This window comes from Fukomys damarensis, unplaced genomic scaffold (assembly GCF_012274545.1).
Source record: "Fukomys damarensis isolate Sample0158 unplaced genomic scaffold, DMR_v1.0_HiC HiC_scaffold_3, whole genome shotgun sequence".
Taxonomy (NCBI): domain Eukaryota; kingdom Metazoa; phylum Chordata; class Mammalia; order Rodentia; family Bathyergidae; genus Fukomys; species Fukomys damarensis.
This window is the reverse complement of record NW_022900915.1, coordinates 42,064,385-42,086,403: the sequence shown is the minus strand read 5'-3', so window position 1 is coordinate 42,086,403 and position 22,019 is coordinate 42,064,385. Positions and strand designations below refer to the sequence as shown.

The window sequence follows — 22,019 nt, the reverse complement described above, 5'->3', positions numbered from 1 at the left end:
TTGACTCAAAAAGTACAAAAAAAAAAAAGTCTCAGATGGCGGCTGTCTATGTCCTAGGAGGGTTTTGGAGCATAAGAACCACACTGCCTAGTTTGAATCTCTACCTAATCACCCTGTATCTGTGGTGGGCAACTTGGTCCTCCCAGCTCCCATGGAGAAAACCATCCCAACACAGTGCTGTCAGGGCTGAGTGAGATGAGCCGTTGTACTTTGTACGTAGCAGGTGATTCTAAACGTTTTCATTAGCAGATTACCATTGCCGTCAGTCTCCATCTCTGATCTAGTGGGAGTGCTGCCATCTTACCCTCCTTTAAGTCTGATAAATTTGATCCCAGAACAAGGCATAATTTTAGTATCCTTATCAACTCAGAGTTGAATAATTTTCAGAATTCTGATTCATCTCTGAAATCAAAGATCTGCCGATAAAGAACTAGTATTAAACTGTTGTTATTTCAGACAGAGAACAAAACCAAGCTGGGTTATCACTGTTACAGAGAGATTAAGGAGCAGAGGAGAAAGCATAATTTGAACATTTCACTAATTTGTTGAGTAACATTCTAGATTTAAACACAGTTTCTGGGATTTTAACTTTGATAGCGGCTTGTTTCAAAGGTTATAGAGAGACCAGAACACGAGGCACTCTTCCCCATTGGTCTGTAATTCCGCACACACTCCTTCATATGACTGAAAATGTGCCTTCATGCAGTGAAGGGTTAGACCTCAGTCCTCTTCTTTCTACTCTGACCACTTCCGCTCTTGGTGAAGGGTAAGATCCTCATGTATAATTTGCAAAATTCATTTTATGCAAGGATAAGTTTAAAGTCTTCCCTCAGCACGAAATCCATCAGGGTAGTCCCACTGCAGAGTCAATCCCAAGGAAGAAAGGAAAAAGAAGGGAGTGTTTACGTCTTTACTTAATGAACAGTCATGAGTCCGGACCCCCTCATGAGTCAGGTATTAAGTGAGTGCTGAAACAAAACAAAAGACCAGTCACAGGTCAGGCACAGTTTCAAGAAATGCAGGAAGCTTCATGGACCTGGGAAGAGCAGAGTGGGAGGACAGTGACCAGTGGGAGCCCTGGAGCCTTCGAAGAGGCAGCAGACTCGGGTCCCCATGGATGCTGCGCTACAGGACTAGGACAGATGGGAAAATATCCCTGGATATTTTATGAAGACTACAAGTGTAAGTTTTAATGTAAAAACTGCTTACCTCTTTATGCTTGCCACTAATTTAGACCTTAAAAAAACTATATGAAAGCAATTTCCCACACGAGGGCTCAGGATGTAGACCGTGGGAAGTAAATCTGTGAGCTCAGCATCCTTCTTTACCCCATGTCGGTAGTGGAGATCTCCAAGGCTGAGAGCAGACTGGTCTCTCTCCCTCTACCTGTACATTCCAACTCGATAGGTTACCATATCTGGTCCAGAGCTGCAAATTCCACTGAGGTGATGATAATGCCAATACTTTCATTAGCACCAAACTAGTAAATCGTTCTAGCTTCTGGTCACGCACTGGATGTCAAATACTTACATTAAATCCCTGCCTTTGTTTACAAACCTGCTTGTTTTCCCCCAGTCTTCCACCATTTAGTTTATGTCTTCATCATGCATCCAATTTTCTTCCAGTCCTTAGTCTCTGCACTTGATCTTTCAGGAAGTACTGCCAATTTTACGACTGTGTTGTAAAAGTCTTTCATCTCTGTCCCTTTCCGTTGTTACCATCTTCAGTCGGGCTGCTATGATTTCACATAGGAACTTCCTCAAACCCCTCTGGAAGGTCAGCTCCCCTGCACTCCTGGCCTGCTATCGTGCCATAGTCACGTGGCCTTCCATACATGGAAAGCGTGTCATTCTGTCACCTTTTAACTGTGTGTTTAGAATGGAATCTGAACTCTGTCCTCTGAACCATGTACAGAGTACAGTAGTTTCCCCTTGCCTGGTTCTTCCATTTTCATCTGAAAGCCACATCTACGCCATTGCCAGGCTTCATCTGCACAAGCAATGCTGTTCTAGAGAATTTTCATTTTCACTTCTTTCTACCTGGAACTCTCAGCTTCTGGTTTTTGAGGTGACTGTCTTTTGCTCCTGTCTCTGGTGTTAGGATGATTCTTTCTGCTTGGAGAGCCCTTCCCTGTCTGTCCTCTAATGGAGTTCAGCCCTCTGACCCTGGGTGTGTGTGTCTCTCTCTCTCCCCCTTTCCCCCATCCCTTAACATTACTTTTTATATTTTTATTCATATATTAATTCACTTCTATTTATTATTCAATTTTATAAGAGGGCCAAATAATTAGTTATAAGAAAAAAGGGCAAAGAAAAAGAAGCTTGATTTGGGAGCAAATTTTGTTAGATTGTGTGCAGTATCTAAAAAGCTAACTACATGATCCATCTTTGAAAATAAGGTGTCTGTTTACCTGGAAACATCTACATGAAGCATTAGCCATCTAACTAACTTTTCAGTATTTAAAGCTAATTAAGACCTTTTGCTATTAGCTGTATAAAAGACAAAACAAGCTGATTACACAAACATAATCAAGAAGATTCTTGGAGATTAAAAACATGTCTGCATAATGTATAAGACTTTCCCAGAGAAAGAAAAGACAAATTGTTTATAATACATATCATGCTGGGAAAGAAAACTAAATTTTATCTCTTTATGCTAAAATTTTTAAAATAGGGAAAAGGCATTCATTATTTTGGGCTAGCAACATTATTAATCATAGATAATCATAAAACTATCTTTACCATCTTATACCAAGATGATCAACATATGTAATATGTATTGTAATTTAAAAGGAAAATGCATGACTTTATGTCTTTTTCACCTGCTCTTCCTCCACCATTCCATTGACTCAGAGTTTGACAGACAAACATAATTCCCACTGCTTTCCAGGAATGGGTCAGGACAATGAAGTAAAGCAAGCACCATTACCGGGTCGCTAGTAGTGGAAATCACCTCGCCCCAAGGTTTCAATCGTGTTTTGCTTCCAATTTTTCAAGAATTCTTTAGAAACAAGATGTGATTGATTGTCTTTTTCCTCCATCCACAGCCTGCACACTTCACAGTAGTACGAGGTTTCTTGTTCTACCATACTTGGTCATTTCTACACAGGATGGATTGTGTGTGTGGTGTGTGTGTATCCACAAAGCCCATGGTCCTTTCGAGTGGAAAGTATTTGTCAAAGCTAAGGAAAATTCTTGTTTCAATTATTGTGTTCAGCACACTTCACAGCACCGTCCTTGAAGACAGAGAAACATACTTCCCAGAGAGCATACAAGTGGTGATTAGTCACTGATTAAACCGTGAGATCAACGTATCTAATGGAACCAAGTTTACCACAGCTGCACTAAATCGATCTCCATCCCGGAAGGAACTCAAACCAGCACTATGCCAGTGTGGTAACACAGAATGTGCGAAATCCTTTCAAAGTATTTTCCTAAAACAGCGAGGGTTCTTATATTTTCAGTGTCTTCCTTCTGAAATAATAGTATTGTCATGGCAAAGACTTCATTTTCCCCCCAGATACTATTAGTTTGATGGTTTCTTGAGTGGTTTTTAATTTCTTGGCATTTTGGTGGACTTTTATATTTCAAATGACTCTAATAAAAAAGGCAAGTTTTCATTTTACATTTAAAACAAGAACCTAAACCAATAAATCTAAATCTATTGTTTATTTATATTTGGTAAAACAGAGAAACAGGATGTTGAAATAATTTTAGCATAAATCTATTATACTGTAGGTCAGTGCTTTAGCTGAGTCAACACTATCTCTTGCAGAGTTGCAAACAAAGAAAAATAATTCTCGATTCAATATTTTTTCTGGGTACTTGGGAGAGTTTCCAAATAATCGCTGGCTTCTTACACAGCTTTCTAATTGTAGAAACAGCAACAATATGTGTTCGGTGTGAATGTGTCACTACTTGAAAAGATTATTAATTACAGGTGTTTATGCCTGAAGTTATAAAACTTTGCTGTTTTAATATGTACTTTACAGAATAACATATAATTAATTTTTCTAAGTTATTCAATATCAAGTTTAGAAATATTAGGAGGATGTTGTTTTATGGGATAACTCTACTATGATAGAAACTGATGGCTACATCATGGATACAAAGTTCTAAATAGTAGCATCATTTACTTTGTAACTCATTCCAGGTTCACCCAGGCTGCCATCTGTTTAAACTCTACTTTATCCTATTTGTTGTTTGTAATACTGTCAGTAACCTTGCTGACGAGATGACCCATCTCTCCACAGAACATAAGCCAGTGGTTTTGAATGAAGGAAGTCAGTGTTCAACACATGCCTGAATGACTGTATTTTTTATTTTTCAAGTACACATGTGTGTAAGGACAACTGGAATATGGGGCTTCAACTGTGCTCATTGGTAGATGCAAAGTCTGCATTTCTATCTGCATAGTACTGGTCATTATCTGTACATCACACTCAGCAGTTCTGTATTCATAGGAACGTCTGTATCTTTGCTAGACCTCAGCTCAGTGAAGCCAGAGATATGAATTTTGCTCTTCATTTTAACCCTAATGCCTGTATACGGTAGCTGGTCACTATATTTGTTGAATAAGTGAGTCATTATGCATATATATATATATATATATATATATATATGCACACACACACATTGTGTATGTGCATTTTTCTAAATGTATGTATGTAATTGTGTATTTTTTTCTCGGGTTCATTTACTATATGAATATAGGGCAATTCTTATTTGATCAAGCAGCACATTTGATTACTGTACTATCATCATTTTTTATTTTATTCCTATCATGCACTTAAAAATTTGAGAATCAGTCATCTAATATGAGTCATGTTGCTAATTTTATAATTCCACAATAAAATTATCTGGTATTATTTTACAGAATTTTTACATGTTTATGCTTATCTAAATGTTACTTCAGAAAGATTTGTACATTATTCTCTGGTATTTGTAGAATTTGTCTTTAACGCTACAAATAACATGCTGTGTCTCAGAAAAGAGAAAATGGGTCGATTTAACTTTTTGTAACAGATCCAGAGATTTCAAATGAATTTTGGGTAGGAGAGAAAGACATAAGGTCAATAACACCGGTGTGGCTCTCCCATTAAACTCCGGCGCTCAGCTTGTGGCCATACATTGTTAACTTCATTCTGCCCTTTGGATCCACTCTGCACCCCCAGCTCGCTACTCTGCAGCTCTTACATAAGGAACTGGATGGCATCGCAGTGACCGGATGTGAACCCAGAGCTCCTCCAGGCTGTGTGCCCGCGTCAGGGAGACGACTCCTTCCCACCTTGTTGGCCCCTATGGCATGTAAGGCACTGCCTGCGATGCGGAGAACACACAGGATTGCTCATCAAATGCAGAACCCTGAGCTAGTGGGCTGCTGTGTGTCCCTGTGGACACACAGTACTGAACCACAGTTAATTACACAAGACAAGTTTAGCCAGTGCTGCAGAGAGAAAGACAAATGAAGAAAAAGATGACAGAGATGGGGGAGGGCAGTCGTCAGGTGAGCTTTCTTAGAAAGGGGAGGGATGAGCACACATTTGGCAAGCGGGGCGTTGGCCAAGAGAAACTGCCTTTGATCAGCCTTGTGAGACTACCAAAGTCACAGCTGAAGGTCTTGATTTCCTCACTTATCCGATGAGACGTTGATTCAGGCGGTCTTTACTGGAGTCCTGTTGTGATCTTAGCTTCTGGGAGCCACCGCCAACACTAGTACCTGCACGCATCTGGCGGAAGGTCCTCACCCACACAGTGTGTCCACGCGGTGCCTTGTTATGACACTGGGCTTCGGGAGGTGTCTTGTCACACCCATTGTCTTGCTCACTAGTCACTCAACATACACATGTTTGGCGGCACCCACTGTGCGCCGGGCACTACTATGTAGCATGTTACATGGGGACATGCAGCGCCTGATGTCACATCAAGTGACTCAGGTTGACCTGGACTGGAGGTGGTGTTCACAACTCACAGAGGAAGCAGGAAGTACCCACGATAAGCGGGCAGGGTCCACTTCCGCCCGTGATTCTGGATTTTTATTATTTATTTTTCTGAACATTCTCCCTTTAAAAATTCTTTTATCTTTTGAGAAAGGTGATAATAAATTTTACTTACTAAAAAAAGGGAACAGGTTTTATTTCTGAGATTTCCTCTTGTTATTGCTTGCAAAAATTTGGTTTATCTGTGTGCACATGCTCAGGGTATTAAAGGAAAATATTGCTTAGGTTTGGAAAGCATTTCTGTTTCTACAAGGAAAGTAACAGTGATTGGATAATATTTAATCTTGGGGAAATTTTCAATTGTGAAATTTAAGAAGACAAAAGAGGTAACATAAAACATTTATTAGAACTGAAGTAAGATGTGGCTGTGTCAACAAATGTATTTTGAAAACTTTTCCACTATGATCATGGTCCATAATGTATTTAAAAATCTGTTTTCCATAAGAATAAGGAAATGAGGAACACAACGATATGGACTATCATGTTCTGGGTGCTTACTGTGCACCGGGATACTGTGCTAAGCACTTCTACACGTACTGTCTCATTTCATTCTCACAATGCTCTATGGCAAGAGTAGTGACAAGGCTCCACTTTATAAGTGATATAACTAAGCCAGGAAGAGGTTAAGTAAACTTTCTTAGGCTTAGGCTAAATGATGGGGGTGCAAGAGAAAGATTTAAACTTATCAGAAGTACGTGCTTAAATGCCAGGTGCAGGAAGCACTGATTCTGATTTTTTTCTTTTTCAGTACAGGGAGTTGAACTCAGGACCTCATGCTTGTGAGACAGGTGGCGGAACCACTAAGCTAAATCCCCGGCCCCTGATTCTCTGACCTTAATAAGGTCAAACAGGTATATGTTCAATGCAACTATAATTACTTTGCCTATGGCAAAGGTCACAGACCTCCTTTCCTCTCTGTAAATGCACTCTTAAATGTTGTATTTGAAGATATATATTCATTGTCTCTGAAATTCTGCTTGCAATTCAAAGTCTACAAGAAAAGCAACTGAAACTCTACACAAGAAGTGTTTGGGTCTGATTCAGATATGTAGACTACTGTTTTTTTGTGTGATTTGGTACTCTATGCAAAACCCTTCCTACAGGTGTCAAGTTTCAAAGTAAATGAAGGCTGAGGACTTTACTCCACCAGAGCTACTACAGAAGTGGTGTCCTTGGGGGCTTCCCTCTGGCAGAAGTGCTGGAGAACATGCATCACCTTTCCCTACACCAAGGACAAATGAAACACAGAACCTAACATGGCAGTTGCATATTTCTATCAGGCTGTGAACATGTGAAATTTACTTTCTTATGTAACCAAACTAGCTCAACAACAACAACAAAAAATTAACATACGTAAAATTTTATTTCATATCTGTGAGGAACTAGGAGAGTTTTCTTCTTCATTTTAGAAAAACATTTTTTTACCAGAAACACTGCATGGGATCTACACATACCATTTGCCTCTCCCTCTCCCTCTCCCTCTCCCTCACCTTACTCTCTCCCTTCTCCTCCCCTGCGCCTCCCCCTTCCCTGTCTTTTTTCTAAAGACAAATTAAACATTTGTGTTCCTACGTCTCTATAGAATGTCCTATGACAAAGCTGAGGGAGCTCTCAGAGAACAAATTCAGTAACTCTGACACATTGAATCTCCAGAATGAATTATCAAAATGTTGAGGACCTGTATCAAAGCAGCCAAGGTGAATCTGAGGCTGATATGCACTGTTCCCACAGTATCATTTGTGCTTCAGAGCCCTAAAGTACCAAAGCAGAAACTTAATGAAAAACGAAAGGTTCCAAAGGTGTTTTTGCAATAAAGTGAATGTTGAATACTTCTTTATACTTGAGAGAAGTTCATACCACTTATCAGTACGATACAGCATTTGAGCTTCAGATGGCTAATTTTATCACCTGAATATAAATTCTTAGAGAATTTTGCGAGGAGGATTTCAGCTCCTTTAAATGACTTCTGGGTCATGTATGGTAAGTAAATGTTTTAAATGTGAGACAATAGCCTAGTATTTAAGAAAGCAATGAAAGCTCTGCATTCTTGATTCGCTCCTGTGCTACATAATTTACTTTTGCATCTTTAAAGCAACTGAAATCACACAAACCACAAACCACTTGGAAGCAGCTTATCTGAAGGACTCTGAAATCTGAAAGTTCAAATTTGAATCCTATCACAATGGCAAAGGGAAAAAAATTTACTGGGAAAAGCAAAGAGAATAGGTATTTGGAAGTTTTCAAAAATAAAGCCAGACCCTGATGGACACAACCCCATAATCCTGTAACCCAGGACTCAGTATCTATACTGAAAAAATACATAAATATTTCAGTATTAAATTGCACCAGCACATATAGGCTTCCCAGCTCTCTCACTTGAAAGCTGTGACAGTTCTCCCAGGCAAGCCTCCACTTTCCAAGAATGTGAATTTACAATTAAAATGAAGTGGACTATCAAGGCATTTGAAAAAAAAAATTTGAGTGCATATGCAAATCATCTGGATAATTCGGACACCTCAGGTCAGAAATCTCTTTACACTGCATTTTAGCAACCAGGATGGGGATGGAAAACGAGCTCAGCAATTTTCCTCACTGAGGAAACTTTCATCTTAAAATATTATTAGTATACATAAAAATATGAGTATACATAAAAATAGGTCCATAATTAGGTACAACATAGGTTAAATGGTTTGCACATAATTTATAATTTAACCCAGGTATCTACTAATAACTTGAAACCCAGTTATACAAATGTAAAGTTTATTTTACCTTTGCTTTAGAACTGCAGTTATCAATGATTTGCTATTACCGTTTGGGCTGAATTAAACTCTATGGCTAGAAAGCAAAATACTATTATCTTTCATTAACTATCTCCATGTATAAACACCTTCGAGTCTCCAGAAATAGTGTGGGTTTTACTACACATATTAAGGAAGATCTGAGTCAGCAGCTTGCACCACACAATTTATGATTATATAATTTCTCTTCATGGTTCAATAGTAAAAAAATAAAACTACTGGATGCAAACAAATCTGAGGGAGATATGTCTAAAAATAGCAAGAAACAGACACATTCCAAGCCGTAGGTACTGATAATCACATTGCATGCAGGAGAATATTCCCAGCTAGGTTTGCACTAACATTCCGCCTTCACACGTCACTCATTTCAACCATGAATGCAGGCTCCTGTGACTACACTTTAAGCCTTGAAGACACAACTTAGGGCTTATGCTTTCAGCAAACTTACAATGCCTTTGGTCCTCCAAGCTGAAGTTACCTAAGATTAATATCCTCACGTGTTTGAATTGTCCAATTCTGTGACTCGCATTTTAATTATTCAGCAAGCAAGGGCAGGAGAGAATGCACACCTCTGAGAACTGCCTTTTCTTCTTGCATGAGCCTCTCAGCCTTCCTAATGCAGGTTGTCCCCCTGCCTCAGCTGGGTGGAGGAGGGAGCTGCATTGTACTGCAGCCTCCAGTGTTGCTACAGCTCCGGGGCTGAGGATTCGGCTGAGCTCCACAGAAGTGCGCAGGGCCAGCATGTTGGTCTGTAGGAGCTAAAGCATTCCCGAAGGAGATTATGATAGGGTAAGCTACTTTTCCCCAGGTCTAGCTTGTTTGATTTTCACTTCCTTTGCGCTGTCTCCTCCTACTGATTGCAGTTACAGTAGCAGAATGACCTGATGTCCTAAGTTTAACTTCTTATTTCTTCCCTCCACTGTGCATTTTAATGAATTTCCTGCCCTGACTTCTGCTTGAAAACGGCAGCTGCACTAAAAATCCCCAAACTGGACCACATGCATGCACTGCAGTGGGACATCCTAAGCCGTTCAACTGCATTCATCCCGGAGTCTTAACACTCTTCTAACGCAAGAGCTCTCCAAAGCCAGGGACAGTGCTTAGAAATTAGCAGAAAGGTGAAGAAAAAGTTAACACAGCAGAAGTAACATGAGCATACACAAGCCCAGTGTCTCAACTGCACGAAACTTGAAATTAATGTGGCTTTCACACGAGTGCCGGCTTTCTTACCTTGGATGTGAATGACTCTGTCAGGATTCCGAGTGTAGCTGTCCAAGGGCTGGTCAGCCCAGCAGATGGAGATTAGCACCAGAAGCAGCAGGCTCTTCATCTTTACAGCTGAGAGAATCTTCTTCACTGTATGGACATAGCACAGAGAGAGGCTGGTGAGGTCTGGAACCCTGCGCGTTGCACTGCACAACTTCTTACCGCCTTATCATCCTACAACGGTCTGGACAAATATTTAACCCGATCTTTCCAGAAAGCTACTGTAGCTCTTTGGGAGCAGAAGATGGCAGCTTTGAACAATTCCAGCTCCCTTTAGGCAGCCAGAGCCCAAATAGTGCTTAACTCTGTCTTGGCAGAACTGTAAATCTAGAAATTTCAAGCACTCTAGTTTTGACATGAAGAGTGAGGAGAAGTTCCAGAAAGACTGAGGGAAGGACAGAGGCTCCTAAAAATACCAGGCTTTTAAAAATTTCACCCTGTGAATGTGGAGTAAAGATAGTAAGGCAGCAACTCCATACATCTAACTTTGACAATGGCTATCACTCGATCTAAAAAAATAGCTGACTCTTACAGCAGGGCAAATGAAAGATGGCATGAAACTTGATATTGACATTCAGTGTACGCGTGGTTTCCTGAGCTGGTTAGATTTGCTTGCTGTGCATTGAAAAGAGGGAAAAATAAAAGCCCAGTTAGGCAGCAACAGCATGTGGGTTGCAATTCACTTACCATCCTGAGCACTGCTTGGGTCTAAGGTGACTGGTGCAAAATGATGCACAGACTAGGTTAGAGGTGGGTACTATCACTGCAGTCCTGCTGACTGACTTCGCATTCACTGCAACCCAGGATGCTGACGCACCAACCCACGGCAGTGCCAGGTGGGGTCGCTGCAGTCAGCACAGCCACAGGGCTGCAGGGACTGTCCCCTCCAGCCTCACCCAGCAATCAGGCAAAGGAGAGCTGACAGAGAGGACAGCTCTGTCCCCAGGGACACAGATAGAGCACCACTTTCCTGCCCTTCACCCAAAGCCCGACTTGGTAGGAGGGGACAAATCCCTCCTCCCCCTAAGATCCTATCCTGGGCAGAACCAAAAACTGACTCCAAGCAAGAAAAATCCTACAATCTGTCAGTGTTCACCAGGCAAGAATCCCAGGGTAGCTCCTGTGTTCCAGTGTGGGAAGCCGAGGCAAGTATTAACAAGGACCTTCCTCTGCTCCCGAGCCCACAGCAGGCTCAACAATGCTGGCTATTTTTAAAACTGAAATTGCATGGCACTGGCTCCTCACACTAATTTGTTTTTTCCAGGAAAGCCTGACTCTCTGGAATACTTATTAAAGCGCTTGGACTCCTCTGTTCCTGGAGGTTGTTGTGAGCAAGCTGTGGTCCAGAGCCCAAAGCCCTCGCTCACGGAACCACCCCACCTCTCCCGGGGCTGCACCCCAGTCCCCTCTGTAAAAGCCAGCATTGCTATGATGCTTATGGCTTCAGTCTCGCATATGTGCTGTAACTCCTTTTCATGAAGAAAGTGGCGGAGAAACAAATTATCCAACTTGTTTCTTCCAGGCAACCAAGAGTAGAATCTAAACTTCTACCTGAGTCACTAATCTAATTTTCAGACGTTCACTCGCTGGTTCCTCTGAAGATTTTTGCAAAATGATAAATTGTATAGCCATTGGCTTTTGTCCACAAGATGACAACACATAAATATTACCTGTTTTCAGCCTGGAATTCCGTTTTTTGGTGAACAAACATAATAAATGTGATCTTTTGAAATGTGTGGTATAGCTGGGATAATTACATACACAAATATGAAATGAGGAGCAGAGTGCACCAGCGGTGGTGGTGGGGGTCTCTGCCTGCCCAGGAATCAGAGATGGGAAAGAGAGAGGATGAGAATCAGCAGGTGTCATTGCAGGGAATTAGGAGAGCAGCTCCCTACGTACGCAGAGGCATGGAAGGTGCTAGATGTTTTCACACAACTTCAGTCACTTGCAGTTTAAGGTGTACACTCACATACAGTTAGAGTTGTACACTGATGCTGCTGCGGTCTCCTTCATATTCCTTCTTCTTTTACTTAAGATAAACTACATGCAAATCTATAAATCTCCTTTAATTCCATAACACGGCATGGGAGAAAGTATTTAACTACCCACAGCCCAGTTCTGACACACAAACATTCTGACAGTAATAACAATAAGATAATAATAAGTATAGCAGTTTCTTTTCATTGTATGCCTACTATTTGCCAAGTCCTATGATAACCATTTTGCATACAAAGGCTCATGGCACAATTTGTAAAAAGCATCATGGGACAATTATTTCCATTTTTCTGATTCACACAGTTCTTTTACTGAAGGTTGCAAGTGGCAAAATCTGGATTTATCCATAAGCAAAAGCAACATTTACTTTGGTTGTATTTATTTTCTGATAGAAGTACTTGTTGTTTTTGTTTGTTTGCTTTCTAGTTTATCTAGATGTTTTAACTTCAAACTACCATGATCTTAAAACCTTGCCTTACAGTGTGAATGAATATAAAGTTTTTTTTCTCCAAAGATTTACACAAGAAGTCAGTGGCCACTTTTCTCATCATCTTTGTCCCCTGACTAAAAGTTATCGCACCTGTGTAGTGATTTCTAATTAATACAAAGGCATATATAAATAAATACCACTCCTAAGCGCCTCACACTGGCATCAGTGCAATCCAGGTAGGAGAGTCTGGAAATTATTTTTCTACCCTGGATGCATAGTTTTCCCATTGATAAACATGACACTAGAAAAGCAAACTCTGGGGATACGATGGTCAGCAGAAGTCGTTGCACGGCTGGGTGAGGCCCTTGAAGGCATGGGCTAAGCCAAGAGCTGCGTCCTTGTCCCCATAGATGATAAGGCAGACCTGGCATGTGGTCCTGTGATTGAACCAACCCAGGTCTTGTTTGTGTTTTGTCACCATGTCTCCTCTGAATACAGAGACATTTACGTGAAAACTGGCAGTTCTTTTTTCCTTTTTGGTACTAGGGATAGAACTCAGGACCTTGCATTTGCCAGGCAGGCACTGTGCTGGCTGTGCACTGAGTTAATCCCCAGCCCCCACCCACCCCGCAGTTCTTGATGTGAATACAATTTTGAAATTGTTGGGGAACTGTTACACAACCAGCAATTATGAGCATCCCTGACTTACACCTTTAGCCTATGGACAACTCATCTACTGATGGTCTCCTTTGCTGCTATGGATTGCTGTAGGTAGCTTTAAAATGAGACCACCTTGAAATGGCTACATTCATGGTCAAAGAGAGGTGATAAGATTATGATATTAGAGTTTGGTTTTGGTGGTAACTGATAACTATTTGGGAGCACAATACCCTCCAAAAAGTGAAAGTCTAATAGTTTAACACCAATATGCTAATACCAAGAGCCTAATATTAAAGTGACCAATTGAAATTCATTAAGCACTGATTTTTAAAGTTATTGCATGAGGTAATGGGGAAATAAATCAAGGAGAAGGGATGTGTGCTACCTCCTGTGGCTTGAGAGGAACATTACACGTTCCCGAGCTACTGTGGCATGCTGGGCACTGTCCTTGAAGTTTCACCTACTTGTTATTTCTCAGAAGAAATCAATTGAAGTATGAAGTGCTGTTATCCATACTTTGTAGTTTCAAAGATGAAATTTCCAAGTGGTGAATACCTATCATGTACAGAAAGCAGCTGGAGGTCCTGTAGTCTGGTCCAAGAACCTGCACCCTACAACCATTGCTGATGCTGTGTATAGCACAACGCTCACCCTGCCCACACTGTGTCTCCTTTAAGGTGTGATACCAGCTTAGTCTTGTGATACCACAAGACTTGGACAAGTCTTTTGACTCTGGCCCTTGGGTCATGGCACCGTCCCATGAACCCATGCACTCCTACCGCCCAGAAGTGCACTTGTGCACCCAGAAGAAGAATGACAGGAAATCCAGACTGGGCAAAAGAGCAGGAAGTGACTCAAAGTCAGGACCGAGAGGATGCTTCACATTTTTGGAACATTTCTATGTATCACTTTCGGAAAGAAGGTGATAATTTATCTTTTCCTCCACTGAGGAAATAAACTAAGCTTCCACTTAGCGTATGGAGCTTGGTTTAAAAATCCAGAAAATCAATACAAAAGATGCTAGACTGAATGAGAAGAGAAACCATAACATTTTCTTTAGCAGAATGATATTAAAATAAATTGACTCTGCCTATCCTTGACATCATTTAAGTCTGATCTGGTCACAGCCAGGATGACTAGCATTTTCAAAATTCTGGTTGGTGGTGCAGTGTCAGAAAATAAATAAATCAATAAATAGGAGTGTGAAAGTGTTCAATTAATCCAATTTAAAATATTGTTCTGGGCTGGGGATTTAGCTCCTCTCAAGTGCAAAGTCCCGAGTTCAATCCCCAGTACCAAAAGTTAAAAAAAAAAAATTGTTCTTTCTGCTGAAGTAATGTCTTTCACATCTTTGTTGTGAAAATGGCCTGTGTTTAATAAAATTCTAAATTTTAGACTTTTTTAAATACAGATTTTTTTATCCTTACTATGCCTCCTAAACAAGAACAGAAAGAGAGAGAGAGAGAGAGAGGGAAAGGGAAATTTTATATTGGTTTCTCAGTTGCTCTACTAGTGGCAGATTTGTGTGTGTGTGTGTGTGTGTGTGTGTGTGTGTGTTTCTGTTCTGGTGTCATAGGGAGAAGTTTAGAAGTCACAGTACAGGCCTCAATGATGACGAACAGACTCAGATAGGCGATTCAGCTGAATTCTCTCATGTATAAGGGACACTGGCTATGTTGACAAGGTGAATAACAAGATTTCATCTGAGTTCCAAGATGTGCTGCATACCATGTGGCAGAAAGCAGAACTGACTGGAATTCTTCGCAGGAATCATTCTTAATGTTGATAAGGTTAACAGCACAAGTTTTACCTGAGTCTTTATACACACTTTATGTAATTGGGACTTAATGCCGAACTGCTCGGAACACCGAACCGGAACAACTGTTATGCTGATAAGACTTTTACCTAAGACTCAATTCATGCTAAGTACAGTAGTTTAGACACTTGCACCTGAAGCTCTGGAGAAAAGCCACACATGTGTCAGAACAGACAGACAAGACCGTGCTCAAGTGTGCAACCAGAACTGTTCCCAGTGAGAGCGTGTGCAGGCCCCAGGTGGACAGAGTTGCTGCCTGTCATCTCGCACAGCTGTGTGAGAGGCCAGAGGAGACATATCCTTGAACCCCTGCATGGGATTCCCAGCCATGCTCCTCCAGTCTGGCCGGGGTCAGTCTGCTGTTTCCGTGTCCTTAACACAGACCTTTGGCAATCTGGAAAACTGGAAAAAGTCAGCGACCAGGAAGGCAGAAATAGGAGTCCTACTGGAGGTGTCATAACAAGTGTATCAGCTCTCTATTCCTTCACCTGAAAGGTAGGAATGATGGCAACAGCCTCCTGCTTGAGAAGTGTTCTTGGAAAAGTATAACCAACTACAGAGGCTGAGCTATTTTTACCAGGTGGGTTTGGCCTACTTCAAACTTGAATAAGATTCACAGGGAAATATGTAAAAAAAATAATACAGGAAAGACATCTCTGTCTGGGGGCGCCCCTCTGAGCCACTGCTGGAAATGAGCTCGGGAGGGAGCCAAATCCTTGTGGGGCCCAGAGCAGCAGCAGCTGGAACGAACATGACCTTGTACCTCCCTGGCCCCTTCTCAGACACTCAGAGCTCAGAGGTGGGGTCTGGCCTGGTTTTCACAAGACCCAGCCCGGGTGATCTTAGTGCTTGGCTCCCTTGAGAACCATGATCAAAGCTTTTAAGATCATCAGGTGGAGTTCAGCTCCTGAAAATCCCCAACCCTTAGAAATAATGCTGTGCCTATATTCATCTTTTCTCCATCTTTCTTTTTTTCCCTATAGTGCATATGCTTTTTAAAAATAAAAATATTACTTTTAAAACACTGGAGAGAGGAATGCATATTTGTTTCCGGCAGATGGACAAGTGCCCCCTTCATTGTACAAACTCTTTATGTTACCACATTTACCAAATTTAAGGCAAAAATATTTCACTTATTTGGAAAGATTCTCATTCAAAAATGTTACCACTTAAAAAATGATTGGGCATTAAAAAGAAAACTTGCCTTGATTTGTTCTCCTGAAATTTGGGACAGCTGTATTTTATGGAGGCCATTTCAGAAACTTGTAACACTGACTCTACACGTGGACGCTTTCAGCACATGCTGGTAATATAGCTCCTTCAGAGCACTGTGCAGGGCCCACCAGTCCTCTCTGATGCCCACAGCTGCCCTTATAGGCTCATTGTCAAGGCACAGAAAATGGGATGGAAACGTCAGGGGACCACAAAGAAGGTAGGGGGTAACGCGAAGAGAAATAAAGAGAAAGAAACCATGCCAAAGCAAGAGGCAGTGGAATAAATGAATAATAATTGGTGAATGTTTGTACCTAAGTCTGTATCTAAGGGAGGCAATAAAATAACACACACACACACACACACACACACACACACACACACACCCTGAACCACAGTTCCCACGTCTCAGAACTTCTGAACATGACATGTCTAAGGACAAGGTTTGTCAGCTAGTTTAATGCCAAGTTTTCCATGTGAATGTTCTGGCAGGGTATGGACAAACAGGATGTGGCGGCAAAAACAGAAAGGGACTGCGCATGGGTGGATTCTCCATTTTTTAATTGAGCAATGTGCACCAACATATATGAGCAACAAGAGGACACATACTTTAATGTAATATTTATTGGGCTTCTCAATGCTGAAGCTTTGCCAAAGAATCTCTAAATAGATCTTAGCCACATGCATAGAAACTGCATAGGATTAGAACAAATAACTCTACAATGTTCACTTTATTGAGTATCATTTGGTTGTGAAGTTTCTCCAATTTAGTTGGGGTTTCTTTGGCTTCTTTTCTAACTTAAAATTTCAGAAATCTCAATGAGTCTTGAATTTATAACATAAAAATAAAATAGGAAAGGCTAAACCACAGGCTCAATGACATTTTGCAGTTTTAATGACATTTTGCATATATTTGAAATGAATCTATTTTCATCTCTTTTACCCTACAATTTTCATCTTTTATCCTTCTTGCATTTTCTTTTATATTTTCATTTCTTGATTTATCACCTCTGAATCTTATCCATCTACTCTTTCCCCTATATTTTATTATGTTAATTAAATTCTTGGAGAGTAAGTTATTAAGTTCTTGGAAGGCTGGCATAGCTATAGGATTAGTTATCACCCAACTTTTGGCAATAGCACAAATAGGGGAACCTTTAAAACTAGGTAGAGGAGAAAACAGCATGCACTCGAGGCTGTCCTGGGGAGACGTTAAGATAAAGTGTGAGTATTGCATTTATTCACCCTGTGCATCTGAGCCAGGCGTGGGCAAGTCTCGAGCCAGCAGGTGGACCCAACCTGCAGCCTGCAGTGGCACTGCCCGCCTTGCCAGGGCCACACTGTGTGAAGAGGAAGCGTCTCAGGCCACACATAAAGCACTACAGCTAGTAGGATAAGTAACAAAATTTCCTTCTGCGTATGTTTTATTACAGCACACTTAATAGGCAGGCTGCAGGTTGGACATGCCTAAGGGTATCAAGCTTCTCCAAAACCAATTTTTAAAACAATCTGTCAGAGTTTACTTGTTTATTGACTTTCTAAAAGTAACATAAAAGATATACTCTAATAAAATCGCCAGTGGCACGTGGTGTTTATCAACTTTTTGCTAATGTGATTCTTAAAGTTCTTGGGCATGTCATTCAAGATTTATTTTCAAGGAAGACCTTAAATTGGAATTCTATTCTCTAACCCAGGTGACCTGGAGGTTGGAAATGAGATTTACAAACATAATAAACACAGCCTTGCATGTTTATTCTATGCCTTTGTCACTCCTTTCTTCACCATGGAAAGAGGAGAACTTGTAAACTATATCTTCCAAAGATTGCAGCACGTCTTCTGCACAAGGAATCTTTTCAAATGGTAGAATACCAGAAGGCAAGTAGTCATCAAAATAGAACCATATGACAGAATGTAAGTTGTTGGAACAAAATTGCAGTGAACCTATTGTGTATTCTTAGTGACTTTTGCACGACATTGTACCTGACAGGCAGGAGTGAGATTCCATGTGTACACAGAAATCCCACTGCATTCTGTCACATCACCCTTCTGTTGGCCTTTTATCTTGTGACAAATACATGAGGAAAGCAACTTAGAGGAGGAAGGATTTCTTGTGGCTCATGATTTCAGAGGTTTCAGTCCATGGCTGGCTGTCGCCATTGCTTTACCCGAAGTGGTCAGAACATCATGGCGGGAAGAAGTGGCGGAGGAATGCTGCTCCTCTCGTGGCAGCTAGGAGGCAGAGAGGATGAGAAAAAGCCAGATGGGAAGAGGCTGGGGACAAGCTCTGTTTCCCAAGGCCGCATCCCCATGACCACTTATTCCCTTTCCATAGGTCCCGCCTCCTAGTTCTTATCACCTGTCAATAATGCCAGCAAATTATAAACCCATCAATGGATTCACCCACTGATGATTCACCCACAGATGAAGTTATGACCCTCATTTCTTGAAAGACCCACCTCTGAGCACATGAGTATTATGGGGGGACCTTTCAAATTTAAACCATACCAACACTGAGAATATATTTTCCTTATGCGCCAACACGAGCAAGACTTTCTTCCCAGGTCATTCACAGGAAGTTCTAGACTTGTCCTCAATATAGTCCTGTGTTACAGATCTAAGCCTACTGGATGAGCCACAATCTATTGGACAAAAAGATCTGGGAAATGGAGGAGGGGACTTATGGTCTCACAACCTTGGGTAGAGGCTCAAGTTTGTACACTGTATCTGCAGCCTTTGAAATCTATTTAAATACTATTCATATATGCAGACTTTCTCATTATCTACTTACAATTTTCCAATTTTCTCAGATTTCCAAGTGTTTAAAAGGACATGACTTCTATTATTAATACTCCATGACTCAACCACATGGCCTTGAGTAGGATAAGTCATTAAACACATGTCAAAAATTTATTTTAGTACACTGGTGATGTCAAAAGGAAATAGAACTGTATTTATTTGGGGGAACTTATTTTCCTTTTTTTCTCTTAAAAATCCTAATTTTACTATAGAGCATCAAAAATTGAGCAACAACCAATCTGAACATTAACCTGTGATGCTACTACAAATGTACTCTTTATAGGATATAAAATAAAGCTACATGTTCTGTCACCTTGTGTAAAGAAGATAATAAAAAATCGCATCACCCAATGAACGATTCTTGGAAGTCTATTAGATCTGTCCGAATACCAGTTTGCAATACTGCTGCGTCTCAGGCTAACTTATAACTCCCCTGAAGTTCATTATGCTAAATACCATGGCTGCCATGGTACAGTGGTACGATTATCATAAGGAACAGATTATGGGGAAAACCAAAGGCTAGAAGTTAATTTTGACAAAAATACAAGTTTCACTAACATTTTCTTTCTTTTTATCCTAGAATAACTTATTCAATAAGCAAATAAGAAAGGCACGTGTCCATGTTTCTGAAACATTCTAAAGGGAGTGTGATAATTACTAAGAGCTTCAACTGCTTTCCCACTGTTTCCTATCAAATATAAATTCTAAAATAAGCAAATAAAATAAAATCTTCAGTTTTAATTCATTATTTTATAATTTGAAAATAACTCGCCCCTTGATATTATAATGTACAAATATGAATGAAAGCAAGAAGTTTTAGGACTGGTTTCAAATGGAGTTTGTATAAAAATGAGTTTAGAATTTAGCACATATGCACACAACTGAATGAATAAAAACCTCTCAGTCATAGGTTTTATCACCTGAAACAAAAGCTTTTAAAGTAAAATTTTAGAAGCAGGCTTTGTATGGATAGAAAGTTGATCATAACATCATTTTCAACTCAATTACTCTTGAGAGTGCTTTTAACTGAGCTACCAAAACAGTATTTTAAGACTCCATTTCATTTAACAATTTTAACATCTCTTTAAGACCTCAAAGTTTCAACAGCTGCCAGTTAAACATTTCACTAGCACTGGATCTAAAAATAAACTTGTAAATCTTCTGCAAGACAGCTTCGGTGCCTACACAGATGTGGCAGCAGCCGCTTCTCCACATAATGCAAAATCCAATGCCAAGTTCACCACTGAGCACGGCACATAGCTCAAAACCAGCTGACACACAGCATTAATCAGGCAGCTCACACCTACTTTAAACAGTGCCCGAACTCTGAGAAGGTGCAGGAAGATTGCGAATTCATGTCTTCTGATTTTTGACTGTATACCTTTAGGCTATTTATGATCAATGATGTAATGAGGTATCTGATGATATCAAGTCATGACAAAAACAAAAATCTATTAAAGCAATTGTCTTTAGCAGCAGAAAATTCTCTCTCATCTTCGCCCAATTCAATCTTCGTCTTTTTGGCTATGACTTTTAAAGTATCTTCAGAAGACCTAACGCAGGCTCCCCATTGGTCCACATGCCATGTCTAAGCACAGTCCCGTCAGAACTCAGCCATTGATTGGTCCATGAGCAGTGAAGCCCACCCCAGTCAATCCGGGTGTGGCAACACAGAAAAGCACATTGTTCTCCAACTGCCCTGGTAAATAGGGACAGCTAAGATTGTGACCAAGACGTAGTTTAGGAATTCACCTAAGCTGATCTTTGAAAGTGTTAGGCTCTTAAAACTAAATCACTGTCTTTTACAACTTCTTTAGCTGAGGTATTTTTTTCATTTTAAAGAAAAGTTCATTGAGCCAATTTGATACTCACTGAAGCTTAGACAGATAGAACTGGATGCTCCAGGTGGCAAGAAAATCTGTAACTTTCTCCTATAAATAATAATGGCATTACAAAGAGATATATAATCTGATAGATCTGGTCCATTTTATAGGTGTATACACGCTACAGTGCAAACTTCCACGTATTTGTATGGGTTGCCATCAACTCAGAACTAAATAATCATACATGAGCTGGACACGTAGTGATATGGGCAGTACTGTCAAAAAAGTATAGAAAGTAGCTATAACTAAGTCCCCAAGGATTTCAATATCCCGAATACTGCAGAATTACCAGTCTTGCCATCTCTAGACCTCCCTTTCAACCTGGCCCCACCTTTCCCCCAGCACAAAGTTCCTTTTCAAACCTGACTGTGGTTCTGTGACATATCATGGAGCATCTCGAGATTATGCAGGTGAGTCGGGTGCAGAGGCGAGAGGTACCTGGGTAGTGCTAATGATGTTAAATTGGGAAAAAGAAGTCACACCAAAAAAAGTAAGCCTTTCCCTTCCTCAACTTCCCTAGAAAACAATGGTTATTCCACGACCATTCCAAAAAGATCCAAATTTTTATCAATTCTGGGAAAGGACTTTGAGCATTATCTGCATACTAATGATCTCTGAGTAATCTCCTACATGTTGTTAAGTTTAGCAACTATACAGATATATTTATATTTAGATGACCAAATGTAATTCTGCAAGTAAAATACTTCTAAAGTCAAGAGAAATGGTAACATTGTACAATTCTTAAAAAATGAAGTGCGATCAAAAAGCTGCAGCAAAACCTCACATACATAGCTGTCAATTATTACTCTCAGAGATTAAAAACTATACTGCAAGGACTGAGAGAATGCTAAAGAAATAAATGTCATGGGAAATATAATGGCAGTGGCTGACTCACAGTTAACTTCTAAAAACGTGTTCTCAGCAGGCTATTGTTTTTAAAAAATTAAGTCCCTACTGCTCAGAAACAAGTAGAGAAGAGAGCAAAAGAAGAAGAGGAAGAGGAGGAGGAGGAGGAAGAGGAGGAGGAGGAGGAGCATAAGGAGACAAAGGAAGAGGAAGGGGAAGGAGGAAGGGGAAAAGGAGTTTTGTGAAAAGCAACAACTGAGAAGAGAGTAGCAGTGCTCTCAGTGAAATCTGCGAAGGAGACCAGTAGCACAGCCAC

At 40.5% G+C, this 22,019-nt stretch overlaps 1 protein-coding gene across 5 annotated transcripts in view; it reads right to left on the bottom strand.

Annotated features, from left to right (window-relative positions):
* Hapln1 (hyaluronan and proteoglycan link protein 1) overlaps positions 1-22,019 on the bottom strand; it is a 62,542-nt gene that overhangs the window by 16,260 nt on the left and 24,263 nt on the right. Inside the window, exons 1-2 of one of the 5 annotated variants that reach the window (XM_010637149.2) lie at positions 11,142-11,205; positions 10,027-10,152 (exon numbers count right to left, since the gene is read on the bottom strand). In XM_010637149.2, the coding sequence (XP_010635451.1) occupies positions 10,027-10,126 (100 nt within the window). In that variant the 5' untranslated portion in view covers positions 10,127-10,152; positions 11,142-11,205. Of the gene's footprint in view, positions 1-10,026; positions 10,351-10,594; positions 10,653-10,749; positions 10,899-11,141; positions 11,206-22,019 lie in introns of those variants that run through there. The other 4 variants (XM_010637147.2, XM_010637150.2, XM_010637148.2 and 1 more) reach the window with 4 other exon arrangements.